The sequence below is a fragment of the Gopherus evgoodei genome, chromosome 6 (genome assembly GCF_007399415.2).
Source record: "Gopherus evgoodei ecotype Sinaloan lineage chromosome 6, rGopEvg1_v1.p, whole genome shotgun sequence".
In the NCBI taxonomy this organism is placed as follows: domain Eukaryota; kingdom Metazoa; phylum Chordata; order Testudines; family Testudinidae; genus Gopherus; species Gopherus evgoodei.
This window is the reverse complement of record NC_044327.1, coordinates 76,078,183-76,100,933: the sequence shown is the minus strand read 5'-3', so window position 1 is coordinate 76,100,933 and position 22,751 is coordinate 76,078,183. Positions and strand designations below refer to the sequence as shown.

Here is a 22,751-nt window from a genome sequence, read left to right as displayed (position 1 = left end):
TGAGGTATCCCTGGAAAATATGCCCTTCCCTGAAATGTGAATACCTATCTGGAGTTTCTGCTCCAGGAACATATTGCAACTATCAGTACCTGGGACTGGGTCAGAATTCATGAGGGAATCAACATGATGCTGTGCTAGCTTAGCCTGTTATGATTGCACAGAAATACACAGGACTCCACAGCCATCCTCCTAACCTCTCTCTTTCTTCCCCATGCCCCTGACATCTGGCACATTTCTGAACAAAATTTCAAACACTCCTTTCATATTTGGGACAAATGATTCATCTGTGGACTGCATGAAGCACCTTTAACTAAAATAACTAGATTTGTAAATGGAACACATGTCTACCTCCTTGCAACACAGCTAACTGTCTCCAAGCAGTTTGTTACACCACTGAGTATTACAGAGCGGCATAATTACAAGCATGACATTGTAAGGTTGTTATTGGCAAAAATCTGTGCCTTTTCAGTAAAAATTCACTTTCCAGGTGTGTTTTACTGTTTGAGTTTCCCAGTTGCCACTTTGAACTCAATTTGGTGGGGAGGAGAGGGAGCCAAGCCACCACTGGCAGATTCATGCTACTAGCCCAGGCTTATAATATTTTTTTGTATTGATTCATAGAATAGAAATCCCTCCCATTCCTATATTAATGAACTTAAAATGGAGCCAGAAACTTACCAGGCTCTGGGATGGCTTCTGTCCCTTTCATGTCTATGGCAGGCCGTATGACAGGCTGTTCTTCAGGGAATTATCAAAAAGCTCCTCCAAGTATGGCCCCAACGATGTGCTGCTACACCTTCTGCAAAGCCTTGCTTGAGACTGGTTTCAGCGATAGTCACTTCAATGTCCTCACTTGTGCCTGATTCTAGCTTTTGTCAGCTCCCATGCTGGAATCGGGGGCCAGCAGGGCTGAGCAGGTCATCATACACCACTGTTGACTCTGCACTCAGTACAGTGCCCAGCACCCGATCAAATTCCTCATAAAACAGGCTTGTCGGCAAGTTGCCCAAGATGCAGTTCAGGTCCCTGGTTTTCCTGTTCTCAGTCTTGAGCCGCTTAATCCACTCCCTGCATTGGTCACTGGTCCGGTAAATTTGCAAAGCTGCCAGCTTCTTTGCTATTTGCTGCTATGTGTGGTCATTCCAGGTACTCTTACTCACTAAAGTCCATTGTTTAGCTGGCTTCATACCAGAGATTTACCAAAATCTAGATGCACTTCGATCACTGTGAAGCTGCTGTGCAGTCATCTTTGTGAACACCGAAGGGTCTGGTGTTTTTGCAGCTTGCTGTTCAGAAGGCAATAGATGGGTTAAATGCTGACTCACCGAGCTGCTGCACTACACCAAGGAAGGTTGCTTCTGTTTCCCTGCAGTATTTGGCAATTCTTGTAATAGAGAGTACAAGGAAAGTTGGCCTATGGTATTGTGGGCTATGTATGTCAGACTCCTAGGAGTCGACTCAGGAGGGTGGGGTGCATCTACAGTGCAGAGCAATAGGGCTTGAACCCTGGGTCTTGGCTTGACTGGGACTTGGACCCTCCATCCCACAAGGTCCTAGGACCCTAGGTCCAAAACCAAGTCTGAGAGATTTGTATACAGAGGAAGAGGGGGCTGGGCTTAAGCCTGAATCTGAGCCCAGGCTTATGCTGCAGTATAGAGATATACCTTTCTCTTATGAATCCATGTTGAAGTTTGTGGGCAGCTTTTCCTTAGGTTGGTGTCTTTGTGTCGTCTTTGTTTTTCTTAGTTGTCTGTGGTAGCTTGCTTGTGGAGATGGACAGAATGAGTTGTGTTGAGTGCTGTGTTGAGCAGGGTAGGAGAGGGCATGTGAGATCAGTGCTCACTTTGGAGTTTTTACACTTCTCCTACTTCCATGAGATCGTAGGAAAATATGCTACCTTCAGGCTTGTTTAGAATCAGAATTAGCTGTGGTCCTGTCATTGGTTCGGTATCTTTATGGGTTGTCCTTAGGAGCATCTTTTTAAGAATATGTAGTTTGTTAAATATATACCAATTAGGGTTGTAATTCTTTCTTGACAGTTATATTTCATTTGTCTTTGACAGGAGAGTCTTAGAACATCTTTAAATTTAGTGTTTTAGCTCTCTGTTCAGTCCATTTTCTGAGAGTGTTTTCAGTTTCATTAGGGTTTAACAGGAAACCAAATTCTGCCTCCAAAAAGTCCAAGCACTCCTATGCTTTTATATAAACGTTTTTTAGTTTGCAAAAGCTTTTTTTTTTAATATTAAATAATTCTTAGAGAGGCTTTAACTTAAATAGTTACTTCTTCAAAACAGTTTTTGGCGAGACAATGATTCTTGTCTTCCTGAGTTGGTTGAGGGAAATGCTGGAGCACTGTGTAATTATTTTCCCATTAATATAAATATTCTATACTCAAATAGCTTCCTGTATTGGTAATCAGTTTAATTCAGGTTGGTACATAAGTATATCATTTACAAAACAATGATATTAGGAATACTAGGAGCTTTGCTTTTAGCTAATATTTGCAAGTATGCATTTCACAAAGGAGTTTGCCATTTCAACATTTAAGAATCACTCAGATTTACAAAGCCATCGTTTATTTTTAAATGCCAAAATCATTATTGATAAAAGGTCTCTTCATCATGTGTAAGATTCTTGCCTTCAATTATATGGTAAAACTGCTCATCAAAATAGTTCACAAAACTGCAAAAGGACTATGTAAAAATGCAAGGGTTAAAAATATTTCGGAAGCAGAGTAGAGTTGTACAATAGCAGTATAGATTATTTTAATACTTTTGTTTTGAAGTTTTCTATTATGTGTAATAAATAGCTATATAGTTGCACAGTGATTGTTACCACGCATGATAGAAATTACTATATTTAATGGGGAAGTTAACAGACTTTTTATACACATACTTTTTAATTAAATTATATATCACTACTAGGATCCAGTATCACACTTGCTATTTTTTGGCAATTTTCATTTAAAATAATTTCATGCATTTTCATAGGCATTACTTATAGTGGGTTAGGATATTATTTTCTTTAATATAGCATTGAAGCATTCGCTTCAAATCATTAACTAAACAGAAGTGCTTAGTTTATGCAAATGTTGTTCTATCACGTCAGCCAACTGAACGTATGCCAGTCCTGCTAGCTGACATCATAGCAGTAAATTTCATTGTCAAGAATCTGAGAATACAGTAGGCTTTCCTTGGCAGTGGACAGAGGTGAGATACTTAATTGTGGAGGAGTTGTAGCTGCAATTTGTGCATCTGCCAAATTGCGCTGCAGCTCTTTGCTATCTGTTTTGTAGAACACCATTAACATATGCTCTGTAAGCAGGTTTCTGGAACAGTGCCAAAAGAGGCTCCATGTGGTCTCTGCTCTAGATTAAATCCCTGGAGTGGTGAGAGAGCTGGCCAATCAGCACCCTTCCCCCACTCCAACTGGCCAGTGGGCACTAGAGACTCCAAGGGGAGGTGAGAGAAGCTATCTGGTGGCCCTCATCAGCGAGAGTCTCCCTCACTACCTCCCTCACTGCTGGGGCTGTCCCCTTTCATTGCTGGCCCTATCAATTTAGGCAGGTGTGAGGCATTTTGCTCTATGAGCAGCTGTTATCCCCTCTTACACTTGAAGATACCTGCAACCTTTGCCAGAAAGAAAAATCAGGGAACGAGTAGAATGGAGAGGTGGCTGAGGAACAGGAGAAAGACTCGAAATATCTGGCTCTATTCCTCGACTACTTATGTGACCTTGGGCAAATCACTTAATCTTTCTGCAGTAATTCTGCTTATCTCAGTGGTCCACAAACTATGGGGTGCATCCTCTGAGGGCCTGGGCCCCTCAGGAGGAACATTGATGGGGAAGGGGACACACAGCAGGGCCTGGGCCAGCCCCTACAGTGGGCAGGGAGGGAGTGGCATACAGACATATTCTATTAATGGTAAGAGGGGTGTGACTGGAAAAGTTTGCATACCACTGGCTCTTAAAAGTGAATTATAACAAAACAAATTAAAATTCTGTTAATGTCTTCTGCTTTCTATTCCTGACTCTCTTAGAAACGTTTAAAATATTTTTTTTATCTATGTAATAAAATGTGTAACAGGTGAGGAAAAAGTGTGCCACTCTTTTTTACCCTTCCCCTGCCCAACTAATACTTCCTCAATTCTACCTTCTTCTTTTTTTTTTTTTTAATAAAATTTCTCACTCCATCTTAAGTATTAGTTTTTCTTCATTTTATTGTGTTGTAAGTGGAGACTGTCCCTGTGTGTTAGATATATGGAGTGTGTGTGTGTGTGTGTGTGTGTGTGTGTGTGTGTGTGTGTGTGTGTGTGTGTGTGTGTGTGTGTGTGTGTGTGTTGGTTTAGAGATACCTTAAGTCTGATTGGTCCCATAGTCTCTGGGACTATGGGACCAATTCTTTCATAAATCTCCATCTGATTTATGAAACTCGTTCTTTCCCAGTCATTGGTGCTTTCCAGTTCTGCTAAGAGAATTGTTTTTAATATTAATTTGATCCTCAACCAGACTTTGGTCTCAGAATTACTGGCAGTATTAAGAAAGTTCCCCATTCCAAAATGCTAGTAGGCAGAGTTTGCCTATCTCCTGCACTTGTGTTCTGCGGAGCAAAGGACCTCCTTACATCTTCACCTGTCTCTAGCAAACCCATGTCTGGTCAGTCATAATTTAGCTTTAAACGTGCATTTGATGATATCTTTGAAAAAAAATAATTTTAATGGGCAACAAGGGAGGAAGACTTCTATAAAGTAAATAAGCTGCTTAATTGAAGTAAATGAAATCATGCGTTTAAACCCAGACTTTACACCACCTCTTTTGTTTGTGACTTTAAGTATTGATCTCATTTTGCATATGTTTGTTTTTAAATACTGTAAAGCACTTTCTTCTGAGTGTTCAATTGACTTGTAATTAATGGTGTGTTAATCATATTAATCTACCTGCAAGAGTTAGCATCGGAGCTGGAGAAAGTAGAGTATTTGAGAAAGTTAATTGTCAGCGGAGTGGATCTTTGTTGTTGCTGTTGTTACCAACCCGTTCTCTTTTTGTTTTGTTTTGTTTTTTTCGTGTTTCATAAGTCTATTCTACAAATACTGCATATTCTGTTTTAGGCCTTCAAAGATGAAGTAGCTATACTGCTAATTGGAATTCTTGGAACTGTAGTAGAATATTGGATTCTTTCTGGCTTTATGATGGACAGAAACGTGTTGCATCAAGTGGCAGATGACCTGGCAAATTACATTGCCATTTCATGTGATGGTGAGTGTCTGGGATACATTTTATATTCTTTTAAATGTTAGTCTCAGATATTAAAATCCTTATTTAAGTTTCCTGTTAAACTATTTTGCCTTTCATTATGCATGTGCAATCTCATAACATAGATATTTGAAAATATGAAAAGGGCAATGTTTGACTCTTGTGTCTACTGACTGATGCAAGGGCCAAAATTTATTAGGCTTTCCTGGCAGATTTCTGCTGGACAAGTTTTGTTTTCATCAGGCTCCAAATCTTGTTGAAATCCCTCTTGAGTTGCAGAATGGGAGCTCTGCTGCAAAAGCTGTCAGCCCAGGAAGAGGCTCAGAGCCTGGGAGGTTTATTTGGGGTCTCATCATACCCCATATAATAATAGGATATATACCAATCTTCTAGAACTGGAAGGGACCTTGAAAGGTCATTGAGTCCAACCCCCTGCCTTCAGTAGCAGGACTAAGTACTGATTTTTGCCCCAGATCCCTAAGTGGCCCCCTCAAGGATTGAACTCACAACCCTGGGTTTAGCAAGCTAGTGCTCAAACCACTGAGCCATCCCTCTCCCTATCTGCGGGTATTCCACTAGGGACATATCTGTTAGGTCAGATTATTCCTTCAGCCCTTGAGACTTGGCAAACAGTACCCTCCTTACTGACCAAAGACTTTTTTCAACAAATTTGAAAATCACCAGAGCTAAAGGCCCAGGGTTCTACTCCCTCTATTTCCTCCCAAAAGACAATGGCAGTTTCAGACTAATTCTGGACTTATGAAACCTCAACAAATTCATGAAGAAGCTGAAGTTCTGCATGGTCTTCTTGGCCTCCATTATTCCTTCCTTGGACCGAAGGGACTGGTATGCTGCCCTCGACTTTAAAGGACGCTTATTTCCACATTGCAATCTTTCAGGGACACAGAAAGTTCCTCAGATTTGTCATGAACCCTATGCACTACCAATTTAGGGTCCTCGCATTCAGTCTCTCGGCAGCCCCTCAGGTGTTCATGAAGTGCATGTCATTGTACCCTTCCTGGTCAGAGGTTGGTCCAGACTTCAGGTAGAGGCAGATGTGAGACTAATACTGTCAACCTTCTAGTACTTAAGTCTGCTCATAAATGCACAGAAATCCACCTTCTACCTGGTCCAGAGGATTGAATTCATCAGGGTGATTCTCTACTCAGTACAGGCCAGAGCTTCTTTCCCAGAAGCACCCTTCCAAGTAATAAAGAGGCTTATGAAAAGCCTCAGGAACCACCCTGTCACCATGGTGAGAAATTGCTTACAGCTCATGTGCCACACTGGTATCTTGGACCTCTGTGATTCAGCACGCGAGATTTTGTCTCAGACCCCCCCAAGCATGGCTGGCCTTGGTATATTTGCCAAGTTGACATAATCTAAACTCAGTTACAGTTTCCCACATTGGTGATTACCTCCCTCGAATGGTGGCTAGTCCTGCTAGCAGTGTGTGCAGGAGTCCCTTTCTCAAGACCCCAACCATCAGTGTTCCTTGTCACAGACATGTTGGCAATGGGATGGGGAGCTCACTTGGGGTCCCTCAGGACTCAGGAACTTTGGTCTCCAGAAGAGTTTTTGTTATACATCAACATCAGAGCTTAGGGCAGTTTACCTGGTCTGCCAAGCATTCCAACCCCACATAGCGGGCCGGTGCATGTCAGTCCTTACAGACAACAACCATGCTCTATATCAACAGGCAGGATGGAGTACACTCCTATCACCTTTGCCAGGAGTCACTGTGCTTATGGGAATTTTTCATAGCCCACTCGATTCACCTCGAGGCTTCCTATCTGCCAGGTTCTCAGAATGAACTAGCTGATCATTTCAGCAGGGTCTTCTCCAACCATTGTGAGTGGTCCATCTGCCCAGATATCCTACAAGTCATCTTTCAGAAGTGGGGAATGCCCCAAATAGATCTTTGAAACAAAGCACAACAAGAAGCAGGGCTGGCTCCAGGCACCAGCATAGCAAGCAGGTGCCTGTGGCAGCCAATGAAGTTTTTTGGGGGGGGAAAGCATGATCGGCGGCAATTCGGCGGTGGGACCGTTGCTCCCTCTCCCAGCGAAGGACCTGCCACCGAATTGCCGCCAATCACAGCTGCTTTTTATTTTTTTTTTGTGCCTGGAGCAGCAAAAATGCTAGAGCTGGCCCTGACAAGAAGTGTGTCCAATTCTGCTCTTTCCTGGGCCACAGTCCAGGATCTCTGACAGGCACTTTCCTCTTGCCTTGGACAGGTCATCTGTTCTACTCATTTCCACCCATTCCTCTCATACACAAGGTCTGCTGAGGATCAGACAGGCAGAGTGCGAGTCATTTTGATAGTTCTGGCCTGGCCATGACAGCACTGGCTCATTACGCTCCTGAACCTGCCAGTGGAAACACCAACCCAGACCTGATATCCCAGGACTCTGGTCACCTGCATCACCTGAACATTGATTCCCTTCATCTTACAACCTGGAAGCTCCATGGCTGAACCCCTCGGCGCTCCAGACTGATTCAAGAAGTTCTTTTAGGGAGCAGAAAGTCATCCACTAGAGCTATGTGCTTGGAAAAGTGAGAGGGATTCTCTGTCTGGTCAGTGCAGAAAGGTCTCTCACTCATGTGGTCATCAGTGCCCTTCATTCCGGACTATTTGCTACACCTGAAGCAGCAAGGGCCATCTGCGTCATTGATTAGAGTCCACCTGTATGCAATTTTGGGTGTCACCTGTGGGTGAAGGGCCAGTCTGTCTTTGAAAACCAATCTGCAGTCAGTTTTTCAAGGGTTTGACAGACTATGCCCCCAGATATGTCAATCAATCCCACCCTGAGATCTCAGCCTGGTATTGTCAAGACTCATGGGTTCTCCATTTGAGCCATTGGCAAAGTGTCCTCTGCTCAACTTGTCCTGGAAGGTGGCCTTCTGGTGGCCACTACTACAACCAGAAGGGTCTCCTAGATTAGGGGTCTTACTCCATAACTTGGATTCTTCAAGGACAAGGTCCAGCTATATTCTCAACCAGCCTTCCTCCCAAAGATGGTTTCACAGTTCCATAGTAACCAGGACATACTCCTTCTGGTCTTCTATCCGAAACCGCATGCCAACAAACAGGAGTAGAGACTTTACTCACTAGATGTCAGATGCACGCTGTCCTTCTACACAGGACTAAATCATTTTGGAAAACTACTCAACTTTCTGTGGATGTTACAGACTGGATGAAGGGTCTCCCAGTCTCAGCCCAGAGAATTTAATCGTGGATCGCTTCCTGTATCCACACATGCTACAGCCTGGCGAAGGTCCCTGCTCCAGCTCTGACCACACACACTACAAGGGCACAACCATCTTCAGCTGCATTCTTGGTTTATGTCCCTATGCAGGACACCTGTAGAGTGGCAACATGGTCTTCAGTCCACACTTTTGTGTCTCGCTATGCCATCGCTCAGCAGGCTAGAGATGAGGCTGAGTTTGGCTGAGCAGTGCTACGGTCTGCTTGTCAATGAACACCAGACCTTTCCCCTACGTCTGTTTGGAAGTCACCTACATTAGAATGGACATGAGCAAGCACTCAAAGAAGAAAAAGGGTCACTAACTTTCCGTAACTGTTGTTTTTCGAGATGTGTTGCTCATGTCTATTCCAACCATCCCCCCAGTTAAGGAAGGTTAGTAACCATTTTATCATGGCTCTGATGAAGAATTTCAAGCAGAGAACCATCCTGCCCCAGCTTGCATATCCTTATCATCCCTAGATAAAGCTGTAGTTTTAAAGACATCTGAAAGACATGACAAGAAGATATTCCAGGACATGTTATATATAATGATTGCCACACTGGAGATTCCCGTGGACATAGTCCAGGAAAAAAAACACTCAAGCTCTGGAACATGATCCACACTTTTTGGTTTCTGGAAGTCTTGCAATACTCATCATAAGGGACTTTTAGAGCTGTCTAACTTGCTCTGGCAGATGCCTCCCTCCGTGTCACCAACTTTGAAGAGAGGAGACTACCACCAAGTTCCTTCCTAGGTTTTCTAGCAATTTTATATATATGCCATAGTGGGGTCATTAGGTGTCACTGTGGCTAATGAGAGGTTGAGACAAAGCCAATTAAAAGTGACACTAAAAGAGAAGGAACCCAAAAAACTAAATTTGGACAAAAAATTATTTCACAACAGTCCTCTAAATGAGAATTGCCAACTGCCAAGCCCTATTGGCAAATTATGATTATGTGAATTGGGAGTCTATGGTTAAATTCCCATTTCAGGACAACAGAGAAGAATTTACTCTCTTATTGCTGAAGAGCAGCATGCACATTCCTCCAAGCAGCCCTTGATGCTGTGGATACAGCCTCTAGATCTCTGGTGACTTCAGTTGCTGTGAGGAGATCCTTGTGGCTCCACTCTTCCAGAATCTCTAAAGAACTTCAAGTAAGACTTCAGCATCTCCCACCTGAGGAATATGAACTCTTCAGTGCTAAAGCAGATGAGGCCTTATGCTTTCTGAAGGATTCACATGCCACAACATGATCCTTAGGGATCTATACTCCTGTACGCAGTGAAATAACTTTGCCTCTGCTGCGGTGGAGGCTTGATCTTTTTCATATTTTTTCCAGACCCTCCACCCAACCCATCCTCATCCCTTTTCAAGGATTCCTCTAACAACAGCATGTTACATCAGGATGTGTTGTCACTGCTAAACTTTGGAGCAGTAGAAAAAGTTCCTCAAGAAAGTGGTTTTACTCATTTTTTTTATTCCCAGAAAGAAAAGTGTCTGGCACTTATTCTGGATCTGAGACAATTAAACACTTTCATAGACTTTAAGGCTAAAAGGGACTCTCGTGATCATCTAGTCTGACCTCCTACACATTGCAAACCGCATAACCTTGTCCACCTACTCCTGTAATAGGCCCATAACGACAGGCTGAGTTACTGAAGTCCTCAAATCTCGATTTAAAGACTTGTAGTTACAAATAATCCTCCATTTTACTGTAGTTCAAACCAGCAACCACCATGCCCCATGCAGGAAGGCTAAAATCCACCAGCATCTCTGCCAGTCTGACCTAGGAGGAAATTCCTTCCTCACCCCAAATATGGTGGTCAGTTAGAGCCTGGACATATGGGCGAGATCCACCAGTCAGATATCTTGGAAAGAATTCTTAGTAGTAACTCAGAGCCCTCCCCATCTAGTGTCATATCTGTGACTGTTGGAGACTTTTGCTAGTAACAGTTGCTGAAGGGCAATATGGCATGGTATGCAATCTCATCATAAACAAGCTCAGTCTTGAAACAAGTGAGGTTTTTTGCCCCCACTACTCTCCTTGAAAGTCTATTCCCAGAACTTCACTTCTCTGATGGTTAGAAACCTTTGTCTGATTTCAAGCCTACCTTTACTGATGACCAGTTTATGCCCAATTGTTCTCATGCCAACATTGACCCTAAATTTAAATGAACTCCTCTCCCTCCCTGGTGTTTATCCCTCTGATGTATTTATAGACAGCAATCATCTCTCCCCTGAGTATTTGATTTGATAGGCTAAAAATGGTCAAGCTCTTTAAGTCTTCTCTTGTAAAGTAGATTTTCTAATTAACCTAGTAGCCCTTCTCTGCACCTATTGCAGCTTGACTTCATCTTTTTTAAACATGGGAGACCAGAATCTATCTTCATGGCATGTAAGGGCTGTGGAAGTCCATATATATGCTAGTCAGACCTCACCTGGATATATTAGTACATGTTTCACCAGAATTTCTGCCATCACTAAATAGATGGAAGGACCCTCTAAAAGTCTGTGAGGGAATGCCAGTCTCCACTCCATTACAGTCAAAGACTTTCATTACATATGCCTCCAAACGATGATGGGGAACCCATTTGGATGACCTTCAAATAAAAGGTATGTGTACTCTTCAGGAAAAAATACTCCACATCGAAAATGTCTTGGAGCTAAGAACCATATGCTGGGTGTACACAGCTTTCTTCCTGCTTCTTGAAGGACTGACATCAGAATGATGATTGACAATACTACAAATATGTTTTACATAAACAAGCAGTGGGGCAGAGGTGGGAGAGTAAGATGCACCTCTCTGTGTCAGCAGGCTGTGCATCTGTGAATTTTTTGTATCTGCAAGAGCCAAGTGGGGTCATCCAACCATAGACCTATTTGCCACTAGAGAAAATGGGAGGTGTCAAAAGTTCTGCTCCAGAGGAGGCAGAGTTAGAGATGCCTGTCCAATACATTTGTAGTCACATGATCCTTAGACCTGATGTAAGCTGATTCTCCAATTCCATTAATCCTGAGAGTTCTCTGGAAGCTCAGGCAGGACTCTGCTAGAATTATCCTCATAGCTCTAGCATGACTGAGACAGTTCTAGTACTCAGAGCTAAAGAATCTATTCTCCAATACAGTTACTTCCCCAGCTAGAAGTGAAATCACAGAAGCATGGTCACATGGTTCATCTGAATTCATGGTCCCTGCATCTCAAAGTATAGCTGCTGGCAGGCTGATAGTAGAAAGAGCCTATTAATCTGAAATACAAAACATACCAATACACGGTAGACAAGACTCTGTCAGGCATACTTTATGCCACTAAATTGAAGAGATTCATGGTCTGGGCACATCAGCTCCACTTATCCCTGTCCTGGACACAGATTCCAGACATATTTGACTATCTCCTGTATTTAAAGAACTCTGGACTGTCATTGATTTTCTTGAGGTTTCACCTAATAGCCATCTCAGCTTTGCACCCTCCAATTCAGTGTTATTCTGTATTTTCACACACTAAAATGGACAGATTCCTAACTATATCTCTCAGTTAGAGAACCTCTCCCTCCCTGGGCTCTAAATGCAGTTCTTACAGGTTTATTGGACCCATCTTTCAAACAATTAACTACATGTTCTTTCTTTCCATTACAACAGTCTTTCCAGTAGCAGTAACATCAGGCAGAAGAAAAGGGGACCCCATATACAATTGTTCATGAAGACAGAGTGTCACTGAGACTTTTTGTCAGCAGTGGTCTCTGACTTTCACTTCACTCAGGTCATTCACTTATCTATATTCCCCCTCCCCTCCAACCTACATTCAAATAAAGACAAGGCTAAGATCCACACTCTGTTTTCAGGTCACTCTTCTTTTACATAAATAGGTATCCCCTAGATTATTCTTAGTTTATGGAGACACTGTTAAAGCATAGAGCATTTCAACGCAGGCTTTCTAACTGGCTCCCCAGCTGTATTAAGCGATCATATGAATTGGCAATCATACCTATGAAGGTAAACACTCACTCTGCTGTTTCTTTGAGAAATATTCTCATTCTAGAGATTTGTCGGGCAGCTACTTGGGACACAGTACGTACATGCATCGAGCATTACTCTAAAATGGAGGACTCATGCTCTGATGCTCATTTTGATGGAGCTTTCTTGCAAACACTATTTAGATAGTCTCTTAGCACCCACCTCCTGTGATCTAGGTCACTGCTCCGAGTCGCAGACTGTGGAATATATAAGGACAAATACTCAAAAATTTAGCCCCTTCCCTGCCACTATGGATTCTGATAACACCTGTGTTCTATATTGGCAAAAGAAGTAAGAGGTGGCCCTTCCCTTTATGCGTTCAGTTGAAGGCCTGAGGTCACTTGGGACACAATGCAGCTCCCAACGGACATTGCTGGCCAAAAGAATCCAGATTCAAGTGAACTGGACATGTATACTGAAACGTGTGTGTCTGCGTACACGCAACACATCTCAAAAAAACCCTACCACAGTTACTGTAATGTAAATTAAATAAGTTTCCTCCTTTGCATCCCTTCTGAAGGCTCTGTCCAGCCTTGAGGATTGACAAGAAATGTCAGTCTATCCTGATATAAATATCTCACTTCTGAGAGCCTGAGCCTGCCCCACAAGACAAATAATCCTCCTCCAGGCTCTAGTCTATATCCTTCATAGTAAGACAAGATCGGGACAAGATCAGACAGTCTTATACCTCAAGAGGCTAAACAGTTGATATAAAGCCTGTAGCTTTCACTATTGTTATCATGTCTCCAGAAGACCTTCTGACATTAGTGCACCTGGCAGAGGCTTTTTCACATATTTCAGTCAGACTATATCATTGGGCTTTTCACCTATTGAAACTATCATTATTGTTCTAAAATAGCACCCTTCAAACAGTTCTCCACTCCCCAGAATGTCCACGGGGTGCTGATAGTAATGATAGTCTGGCTAATGAGTCTAGGGACTTCTATACCTATTTTTAGCTGTCACCACAACTTAGCCAAGAAGTCCATGGTGTTTAGACAAGCAGTTGCACAGTTCTCTTGATCTTTCCAGCAGGAAGCATCTGCTGTCCTAAAGCTGTCTCCTTTACGCAGTTTATACTGAGTGTATCAGTTATTGAGTGACAAGTTCTAAACAGAATGGGATATTCCTACAGTATAGTAGAGATTCTCCTAGCCTTGTGCAGGCCCTCTTATCTATCTGCCTCAGTAAGTGTTTTGACAAAATCCCCTCCTAGTACAAGATAGGAGGGTTAGCGTTAGGAAATCAGCCACACCACTTCCTCTGAATTTCTTACATGATATCCTAGATATAGGCCTCCGTGCTCTCACCATTGCATCTCCATTCTTTCAGTGAATTTTAAACAGAAACCTAAACTCAGACTGGTTGCAATCTCTAGTAAATACCTCAGTACCAGCAGGTTATCTTGAGGCAGCTAATTATAAAATGAACAGTTAGAACAATCTTTTCTACCTAGAATCTGCTCACAGATTCACAGAACCTAATGAGCCATCTTTTCAAGCTGAAGGCATCTAGTTCCTTTCAGTAAAGACCTGCTTCCTGGCTGCAGTTACATCAGCAAGAAGAGTCTATGACAGAGGTCGGCAACCTTTCAGAAATGCTGTGCCGAGTCTTTATTCATTCACTCTAATTTAAGGTTTCGTGTGCCAGTAATACATTTTAACGTTCTTAGAAGGTCTCTTTCTATAAGTCTATAATATATAACTAAACTAATGTTGTATGTAAAGTAAATAAGGTTTTTAAAATGTTTAAGAAGCTTCATTTAAAATTAAATAAAATGCAGAGCCCCCTGGACTGGTGGCCAGGACCCAGGCACTGTGAGTGCCACTGAAAATCAGCTCACGTGCCACCTTCAGCACCCGTGCCATAGGTTGCCTACCCCTGGTCTTTGAGATCTCTATTTAAAAGAGAAGACTTTTTCCGTAAGGGACAAGGTAGTCCTTCATAATGAAAGTTAACCGTACAGGTTCCATACTCAACAAGAAATTATTCTTCAATTATTTTGCACAAAGCCTCAATACCTGAATGAAAATGCATGGCATGTGATAGGTGTGAGAAATGAAGTTTCAAATCCAGCTTAGTAGAGCTGAGCAATTCATGAAAACCTCTGTTTACTTTTACACTAAATGCCTGGGTCTAGGTGTACTTTTACAGTTGGGGGTTTCAGTGCTGTACCACTGAAGTATATTCAACCACCGATAAATTGATTCCAGAGCCAAAAAGACCCTGTCATACTAGTGTCATACTAGGAACAGAGAGAGTCAGCCTTTACAGAAAAAGATCTGTAAAGTTATCAGCTGGTTATCTAGCAACACTTTTTATAAAGCACCACAGGCGTAACCTTCATTCCTTCTCAGAAGCTTCCTTGGAAGAAAGGTACTCTAGCTAGTGGTCTCTAAATAATGTTATAGTACCTTTTGGGGAAAGAGGTAAGTCTTAGTGTGCTGCGTACCTCTCTCTCTCTCTTCTTCCCTAGCAATTTGTTTTTCTTTACTGTTCACTGAATCCCAAATTTACAAGGTAGAGGTCAGAGTCTAGAATGGAATGCTTGTTATCTGACCACTTCCTGTCTGGAAGTGATCTCCCCAAGTCCACTCTATACTCTCTGCTCTTACACAATGTCCTTCCTGTGGCCTAGTAGAATAAGGCATTACTTTTAAGAAGAATGTTTTTAATCTAATAATAAGGATTTAGGGTAGATTATTTTCTGCACCAGACCTCTGCTTAATGCAGAAGAGAAAGGGGCTGCTGGGGAGCCAATTACTGCACTTTGATTCTCAGGGGTAGCCCTGGCCCCAGTAAAATTAATGTTGCTGCCAGGAAGCTTGTAATTTTCACAATTGGCATAGGGTCCACTAAGGATCCTAAACCAGTGAAGGATGGGCATAGTGAAGCTCTGCTCCACAATGTCCCCTTTCCACCCTCCACACCTTCCCCACACCAGGGGAGTGGGAGGTGGTAATAACAAGGCTCAGAGCCCTTGGAGATGGGTTCAGCCCCTTTCCTCCTCCTGCTGGATGCGAAGCTGGATCTCAGTAGAGAATCCAGCCCATAGTGTTTTCACTTTGGATGAACAGCTTTGGATGTACTCCTCTAGAGACACTGCAGGAGTAAGGCAAAATCCTGGAGCTTCACAGAAAGGTCTGAGCTGCCTGCAGGCTTCCCAAACATCTCATAATTGGGAAAAGGCAATTTCCAGAAAGGAAGTAATCCAGGAAAAGCATTTCTGTTCTAAATCCACTTGCCCTCCTCTAATGAAGATCCCTTACACAAAAACTGAGGGTACATTTACACTGCAATAAAAGACCGGTCGCAGCTGGTCTGGGTCGGCAGACTTGGGCTCATGATGCTTAGGCTGCGGGGTTATAAAATTTTAGCATAGACATTTGGGTTTGGGATCCTGAGCTCAAGATCTCAGACCCCACGAAGGCAGAGGGTCTCAGAGCCCAGGCTCCAGACCAAGTGTGAATGTCTACACGGCAATTTTATAGCCCTGCAACCCAAGCCTCATGAATCCGAGTCAGCTGACCTGGGCTCTGAGAGTCAGTGCTAGGTTTTTGTTTTTTTATTACCGTGTAGACATACCCTCAACTTAATAAAAAAAACCTTGTTACTTTAACCAAATACACATTGTATACAAATGTAGAATCTAATTTATTAATTTGGGGGAGGAGGGAAAGTGTTCTAAATGCCCTCATATGGAATATGAAATTTTTCAAAACAGGTGATAAAAGATTTGGTTATAAACAATGTTGAGCAAGTCTGGGGGGAGGGGAGTTAGCTCCCCTCTCCACCTTTGTTACAATCATTGGACATTTCTGATATTGAATCATATTAACATATGTGTCAGCATCATGACAGTATAACATTCATCCAGGATTTGCTACTGCACCGTGTTGCTTTTGTTACATGCCTTTTGAGCTAATGTTTCATACTTTTTTTTTTTAAATGTGGATGGTATTTATATTGTCCCATCTGAAATTTTGAAGATTATCACTCATGTAACTTCCTTGAATAAATACTTTCCTTTTCAAAAATCTTAGCATAACTGTTATGCAGATTGTATCAGAGATAATAATTTTTAAATAAAAGACTGATTTAATATTTTAAGCAGATTCACTTTTTAAAACCTGATGAGCAGTGTCACAAAAACTATGCTTGTTCGCTACTGGATTATATGCTTTTTTGTAAATTGTCAGTTTTAATACTCCTATACCTTGATATAACGCTGTCCTCAGAAGCCAAAAAAATCTTACCGCATTATAGGTGAAACCGTATTATACTGAACTTGATTTGATCTGCCAGAGCATGCAGCCCTGCCCCTCCGGAGCACTGCTTTACTGCGTTATATCTGAATTTGTGTTATATTGGGTGTCGTTATAACAGGGTAGAGGTGTAATTTAATTTATGGATTAGCAGTAGTAGGAAAGAAATCCATCAGGGGCATGAACTATGATTTCACCTTCATTGATAGGGCTCGTGTATTGTATCTGTCCTTTATTTTTTTTGTTTGTTTGTTTAATTTTTCCCCAACCTAGACTTTTCAACACAGGAATTAAAAATGTTCATTTGTTCCATACCATCTCTCTGGCTTCAAATGTTTGTTGCAGAGGCAGTCTTTAAAAATTTATGTTTACGGAGGAACATTACTATTTCTGCCGAACCTCTTTCTCTTCACAAAATAGTAAGTAGCATTTGTACTGCTTGATACTGAACTACATTTTGGAATGTAATCTGACTAACAGACTAATGAGATGGAATTCTGGAAACAAATAATTCTTACTTATTTGCCTTCTCCTTGTCCTACACTACAGTTACAGGAGATATGCATTGCCTGTGTGGCATTCCATCCTTGGAGAATGTAAAGCATTTAAATGAAAAATATTATTAGGATTGGGTTTATCTTGCCACAGATCTGAGATCATAGTTCAAATATGGATATGATTTTTTTGCTTACCAAGCAATTCTTAGTGACAACAGTCTTATTAATGTGGCAGCCTACACCATCAGATAAAGTGAAAAACATTACGAATAATATTTTTTCATTGCAATATTAAATTCCAGGTATAGGAATATGCCCAACTTTGTCTGATAAAGTCAGTACTGAAAAAAGGCAATTTTTTTCTTTTTTTTTTAAGGTTATCTACTATATTCTTCCCAAACACAACTTTGTTTCATGCTTCAGGGCAGCAGTGTTCCAGCTAAATTTTTTTCTGTTAATGTTCCATCTTCTGCTTCTGTCAAAGTTCCTACCTTCACATCACCATTTCTGGTGATTGGGCAGGGAATGTCAAGAATGTCTTCAAAGGATATGTTGTAGTCAGGGCAAGGGCAGGACAGTGAGAGGAGGGTGCAGTTCAGAGTGGAGCTCTATTGAAGTGAAAAATCAGCCTAAACCCCTAAATTCTTGAGGATGGATTCAAAGTCAGACAGCTTCGCACATCTTCTATACAGAACAGTTGCCTTCAGTTTACATATGGATATAGAAGAATTCAAGATAGGTTGGAACTTTTTAATGCATTGTTCACCATAAATAGTCTTTAAGCAGAGCACTGGGGAAAGACATATGTAAGCTGACAAAACAAGCCAAGAAATGAACGTACGAGCTAGCTTTAACGTGCAATCAACACATACGCAATAGAAAACTCTAATGTTTATATAACATAGCGTTATTAAGTCTTCATATGACAATTGCACAGTAGAGTAAATGGAAACCTTTTTCAGTGCATAAGACAAATTCTCATTCCTTTTGCAAATTTTTCTTGGCCTCATGGAGATTCCCATTCTCCCCAGAGTGGTATTAATTTCTGGCCTAATTTTGCCACCTGAACTCTCGTTGAGTAGTATCTTGCTACCTAAGTAGTCCCACCTTAACCGTATGAACATTCTTAAACTTTTTTAAAGTAGTGGGTGTAGTAATGTGATTGTGGTAGGAGACTGCCTTAAGTAGAGTAAATGCAGGAAAAGATGGAGGGAAAATGAATTGTAATTTCTAATTACCAGTTAAGCAGTACTTTTTTTCCTAAACACAGTCATAAAAATTGTAACAAACATATTATTTTTGCAACAGGTTTATTCCTGTTTGCCTGCTTTAGGAGAAGTAGGTATGCATGAGACTGGGAAAGTGCAGAAAGTGAAGAAAAAGAAAATAGGGCAGTGGCCTTGCCCTGAGTCTCAAAGGGCATTACTGATGCTAAATGGTGATAAGCAGAACCAAACCAAACGGCTGCCTGATCTACCGTAAGTAATACCTATAACATCACCAGTTTTATTCTGCTTTGGGGGACAGCTTCTGACCTGACACATTTCTTGAACTTTATGTGACCTGTGTTGTTGTCTGCAAATTACTGTGACTGGCAGAAAGCTCCATTTTAAACTTGTAACACTTCTGGGTAGGTTTTTTCCTCTCTTGGTTTATATGTATATTGATGCACGTTCAATAGGGAAGCATTTTACATTAATAATGGGAAAATGTAAATATTCACAGAATTATTTTTTTAAGTCTGTTCAGCATATAATTACTGCTTTTAACAAGTATGTACTTTGCCAAATGTTTTTAAAATACAATTAAGATTAAGTATCAGAGGGGTAGCCATGTTAGCCTGTATCCACGAAAGCTTATGCCCAAATAAATCTGTTATTCTTTAATGTGCCACCAGACTCCTCGTTGTTTTTAATTAAGATTAAATTTCAGACTCTCTAATTCCAAAACACACATTGTATGTATGGAATATATAATATGTACATACATTTAATAATTTTCCCAAAAGATTAGTTTAATAAAAATATACTTATTGCTTGATTTCCGTTTAGTGAACTGACCTTCAATAAATTCCCTCCATTATCAAAAAAGTTAAGGACAAAAGCAGAAGTTGAGATGTCAAACACCAAAGAGAATCGTCACCCTTTGGATGAAGAGATGCACTTTTACAAGACTAATATAAAAGGTATTCTGTATATCTAATTTATGATAAAAATTTCACATGGTTATAGTCAGTACTTTCAGGTTTAATACACTTGCCCTGATGAATGCTGAGCTAAAGTGATGTCCCAAACCCAAGAAATACATCTTTGTGTATCATATTTGTTGTTTTCAACATTTATTTGAGAGAGAAATCATTTTGTACATGGTGAAATAAAGCTTCTTTCTTTATTCCCCTCCGTCCTCCCTCCCTCCCACAAATATTAGCGTGTATAGCTTGTGTGAGCTCATTTCCAGTCTTGCTCATCTTCCTTTGCTAATCCACCTCAACCTGTACTTGGTAGGAGCAGCGTCTTCTGATCTGAAAGTATAATTCAGTCTTCATCTCTTTCAGTCCTAGACATTTTGTGAACAAAGACTGAGAAGTATGCTACATTGCATAGCTGTATTAAGCATATGGACGGTTTTCTTCTAGGCATTGAGCCCAGACTATGAAATGCCTTTGGCGTTTAGTCTTAACTATGCTGAAACCCAACTACCTTAGAATGAAATAGCACTGCAGTAATTCACTCAGGCCTCACTTATTATACAAATTTAATAAAATGCACTTTACACAAGTCTGTACCTGGCCAGAATCACTTGCTGGAACTGTTTTTTTTGGTGGTGGTTTTTTTTTTTTTAATCTGAACCTTACCTATAGTGTTTCTAATACAAATATATTTATCATGTAGACACTCAAGGGAGAACTGAAGTAAAATTGGGAGGGGGGAAAAAGCCCTCATCATCCAAGGTTTTATATTCAGTAGAGTATGTCACAAACAATGAGGGACAAAACATTCATCCCATTCTGGGATTTTTTTTTAAATAATTTCATCAGTAACAGAGCCAGACCGTGCATTTTAAAAATTGGTGCCCTTTCCCTTTACTGCTCCTGTAAGTAAAATTAATGTGAATGATTGTATGCTGCCTTTATAAAGGCAAAATGAACTAGAGGAATAGGGCAGAAAACGGTCAACTCTTCATCTCACCCATCTCTCTACCAAAATCTCAAGTAGCAGCTCAGTAAAAAATAAAAATTATACTGAAAAGAACTAGTAGGGAACTGACAGTTGTACTTTAATGTGTGCAATAAATATAATAAAAAGACACTGTCTGGGAACTATTGTATAGATGGAGAAAATTAGTCTGATATATATTTCATTTCTAACCTGTTTGCTGTTGCATCTTCAGTCAACTTGCATCAAGATTTTGCTCTGGCTTTTGTTCAGACATAATCACTTATTGAAAACAAATTTATACATACAGTAAGCCTGAAGTTCTTACCATGTATTCATTAACTGTGTCTGTTACTTATACACAGCAGTTCAGTCTCTTGCTTTTCAGCTTTAAATGGTACCTTGCCTCTGTGGACGATTTTTTTCCTTTGTTTTTTTTTTTTTTTAATGACTCCTTCATATTTCTCTCTCTCTCTCTCTCTCTCCGTCTCTCTCTCTCTGCTATGGTAGCCAAGTCAGACAGCCTATTGAGAAACAGCAAACCATCTGTTAACAGATTTGAAATTCTGAATTATACTTGAATGTGTAGAGGCACTCGTGCTTAGCCAGAAACATTCATTTGAATTAAGCTATAAATGCTGTGTAAAAAGAACCATACATTTAACGTGGGTTCATGAATAAATTTAAGGGAGGGCAACTGCACGCTAAACTTTTATTACTTGAAAACCCAGTATTTTTGCTGATCTGTGATCATTCAGTGCTTTTATAGTGTGATTGCAGCTTTAAACCTTGAATTGGGGGGCAATAATTCCAGTGTCAAACCTTTTGCAGTACAATTTCATTGCTGGATCTGTGATGGAACAGAAGCTCTGTGTTTTGGGGTTTTTTTGTTTTTTGTTAAGACATTTAAACAGGACAAAGGAAAATCGTACTCATTATTGAATTTTCTGGCATGCAGCCAGATCTCCTAGTTCCTAGTTGATTATTTTCTTTAGTTGCTATCTTGCCTAGTCTAGTATAATCTATTAATGTTTTATGGTAGGAGAGACAGCCCTGCATATAGCTTGCATAAGAAACAAAGTGGAGAGATTGATTCAGCTTCTCCCTTTCCCTGGAACAGACATTAATGTTAAAGGTAAGCTTGTTGATTTTCTGTACTGAACCAACATATTAAACCAAATAATTTTAGTATTTTCATTTTGAAATACAAAGTTCACTTTTTAGAAATATTGAAGAAAATCTTAATTGTTTTAATTATACGGAGTCATGACTTAAAGCACAGGTTTTATGAACCGCTAGCTTGTAACTAAAGTCCAAGCATGTTTTCTATTAAGTCATATGTGAAGTCTTAAAAATTTTCCATGTGTTTTTGAATGAATTTCTTTTTATTATTTTAAAATGGTAAAATGGGATTAAACTTCAAATGTTAAAAGGTACGTGTGGTGCTATTTAGCAGAATGAAAGTAGTGCTGTTTAATTAATCAGAATTATAATATTATGAACAGTTAACTACTACTTTTGCTCTTTTAAAACTTCCCTTGATTTATAATTCAGACTATGCTGGCTGGACGCCATTGCATGAAGCCTGTAACCATGGTAACACAGTGTGTGTCCGTGAAATTTTGCAACGTTGTCCAGAGGTAGACCTGCTCAGTCAAGTGGACGGGGTGACTCCTTTGCATGATGCACTGTCAAATGGACATGTAGAAATTGGCAAACTGCTACTTCAGCGTGGGGGTGAGTGCATTTATGCTAAATTGGTTTTAAGAAATTGTCCAGTGTTAAATGAGTCCATATGAAGTTCATAGCATCCTTCTTTGCTGATGGTTAAAATACAATACTATTTTAAAATAAATGCTTAAAATAAACTTTAAAAGCTGTTTTGATCACTATAGAGAAAATCTTATGATTTTTTCACTTATTCAGATTCTCATAAAAATGTGAAATTAACATAATATATCCTTGACTTGTTAATTTTTTTCAGGGTTTGGGGAGTTTGATTTTTTTCTTTGTTTTTGTTTAAAATGTTTTCTACTCCCACGATGAGTTATATTCTGAAAGATTTTAGTGAGTGAACATAAAGATTACCCAGTTACCAAGCAAATCTACAGAATTTTTTAAATTGTTTTTATGTACATTGCAATGATTTCTATAGAGATTTACTAGTCTAGTTTTCCAGGTCATGTTTATACATTTAAATGAAAACTTGCTCAGTATTTATGACAGTGATGATCTTTGAAGAATACAGTTTGCTGACAAACTAACTGAAGAAAGGACATTTTGTAGTTGTCAGAACTGCTGTTTGCAGGAGTGGGAGTGG

At 40.4% G+C, this 22,751-nt stretch overlaps 2 protein-coding genes across 7 annotated transcripts in view; one reads left to right on the top strand and one right to left on the bottom strand.

Moving 5' to 3' along the window:
- MCTP1 (multiple C2 and transmembrane domain containing 1) overlaps positions 1-22,751 on the bottom strand; it is a 548,019-nt gene that overhangs the window by 15,719 nt on the left and 509,549 nt on the right. The window contains exons 21-22 of one of the 4 annotated variants that reach the window (XR_004001076.1): positions 20,760-20,955; positions 19,578-19,832 (exon numbers count right to left, since the gene is read on the bottom strand). Coding sequence is in view for 1 of the 4 variants with exons in the window: in XM_030567947.1 (XP_030423807.1) it covers positions 20,947-20,955 (9 nt within the window). In the remaining 3 variants the exon portion in view is untranslated. Of the gene's footprint in view, positions 1-19,577; positions 19,833-20,531; positions 20,956-22,751 lie in introns of those variants that run through there. The other 3 variants (XR_004001077.1, XR_004001078.1, XM_030567947.1) reach the window with 3 other exon arrangements.
- SLF1 (SMC5-SMC6 complex localization factor 1) overlaps positions 1-22,751 on the top strand; it is a 75,798-nt gene that overhangs the window by 49,369 nt on the left and 3,678 nt on the right. For 2 of the 3 annotated variants that reach the window (XM_030567939.1, XM_030567941.1), the window contains 6 exons: positions 5,109-5,256; positions 17,053-17,198; positions 18,585-18,754; positions 19,328-19,461; positions 21,474-21,566; positions 21,986-22,168. In XM_030567939.1, coding sequence (XP_030423799.1) covers positions 5,109-5,256; positions 17,053-17,198; positions 18,585-18,754; positions 19,328-19,461; positions 21,474-21,566; positions 21,986-22,168 — 874 coding nt within the window. The remainder of the gene's footprint in view (positions 1-5,108; positions 5,257-17,052; positions 17,199-18,584; positions 18,755-19,327; positions 19,462-21,473; positions 21,567-21,985; positions 22,169-22,751) is intronic. The other variant, XM_030567940.1, reaches the window with a different exon arrangement.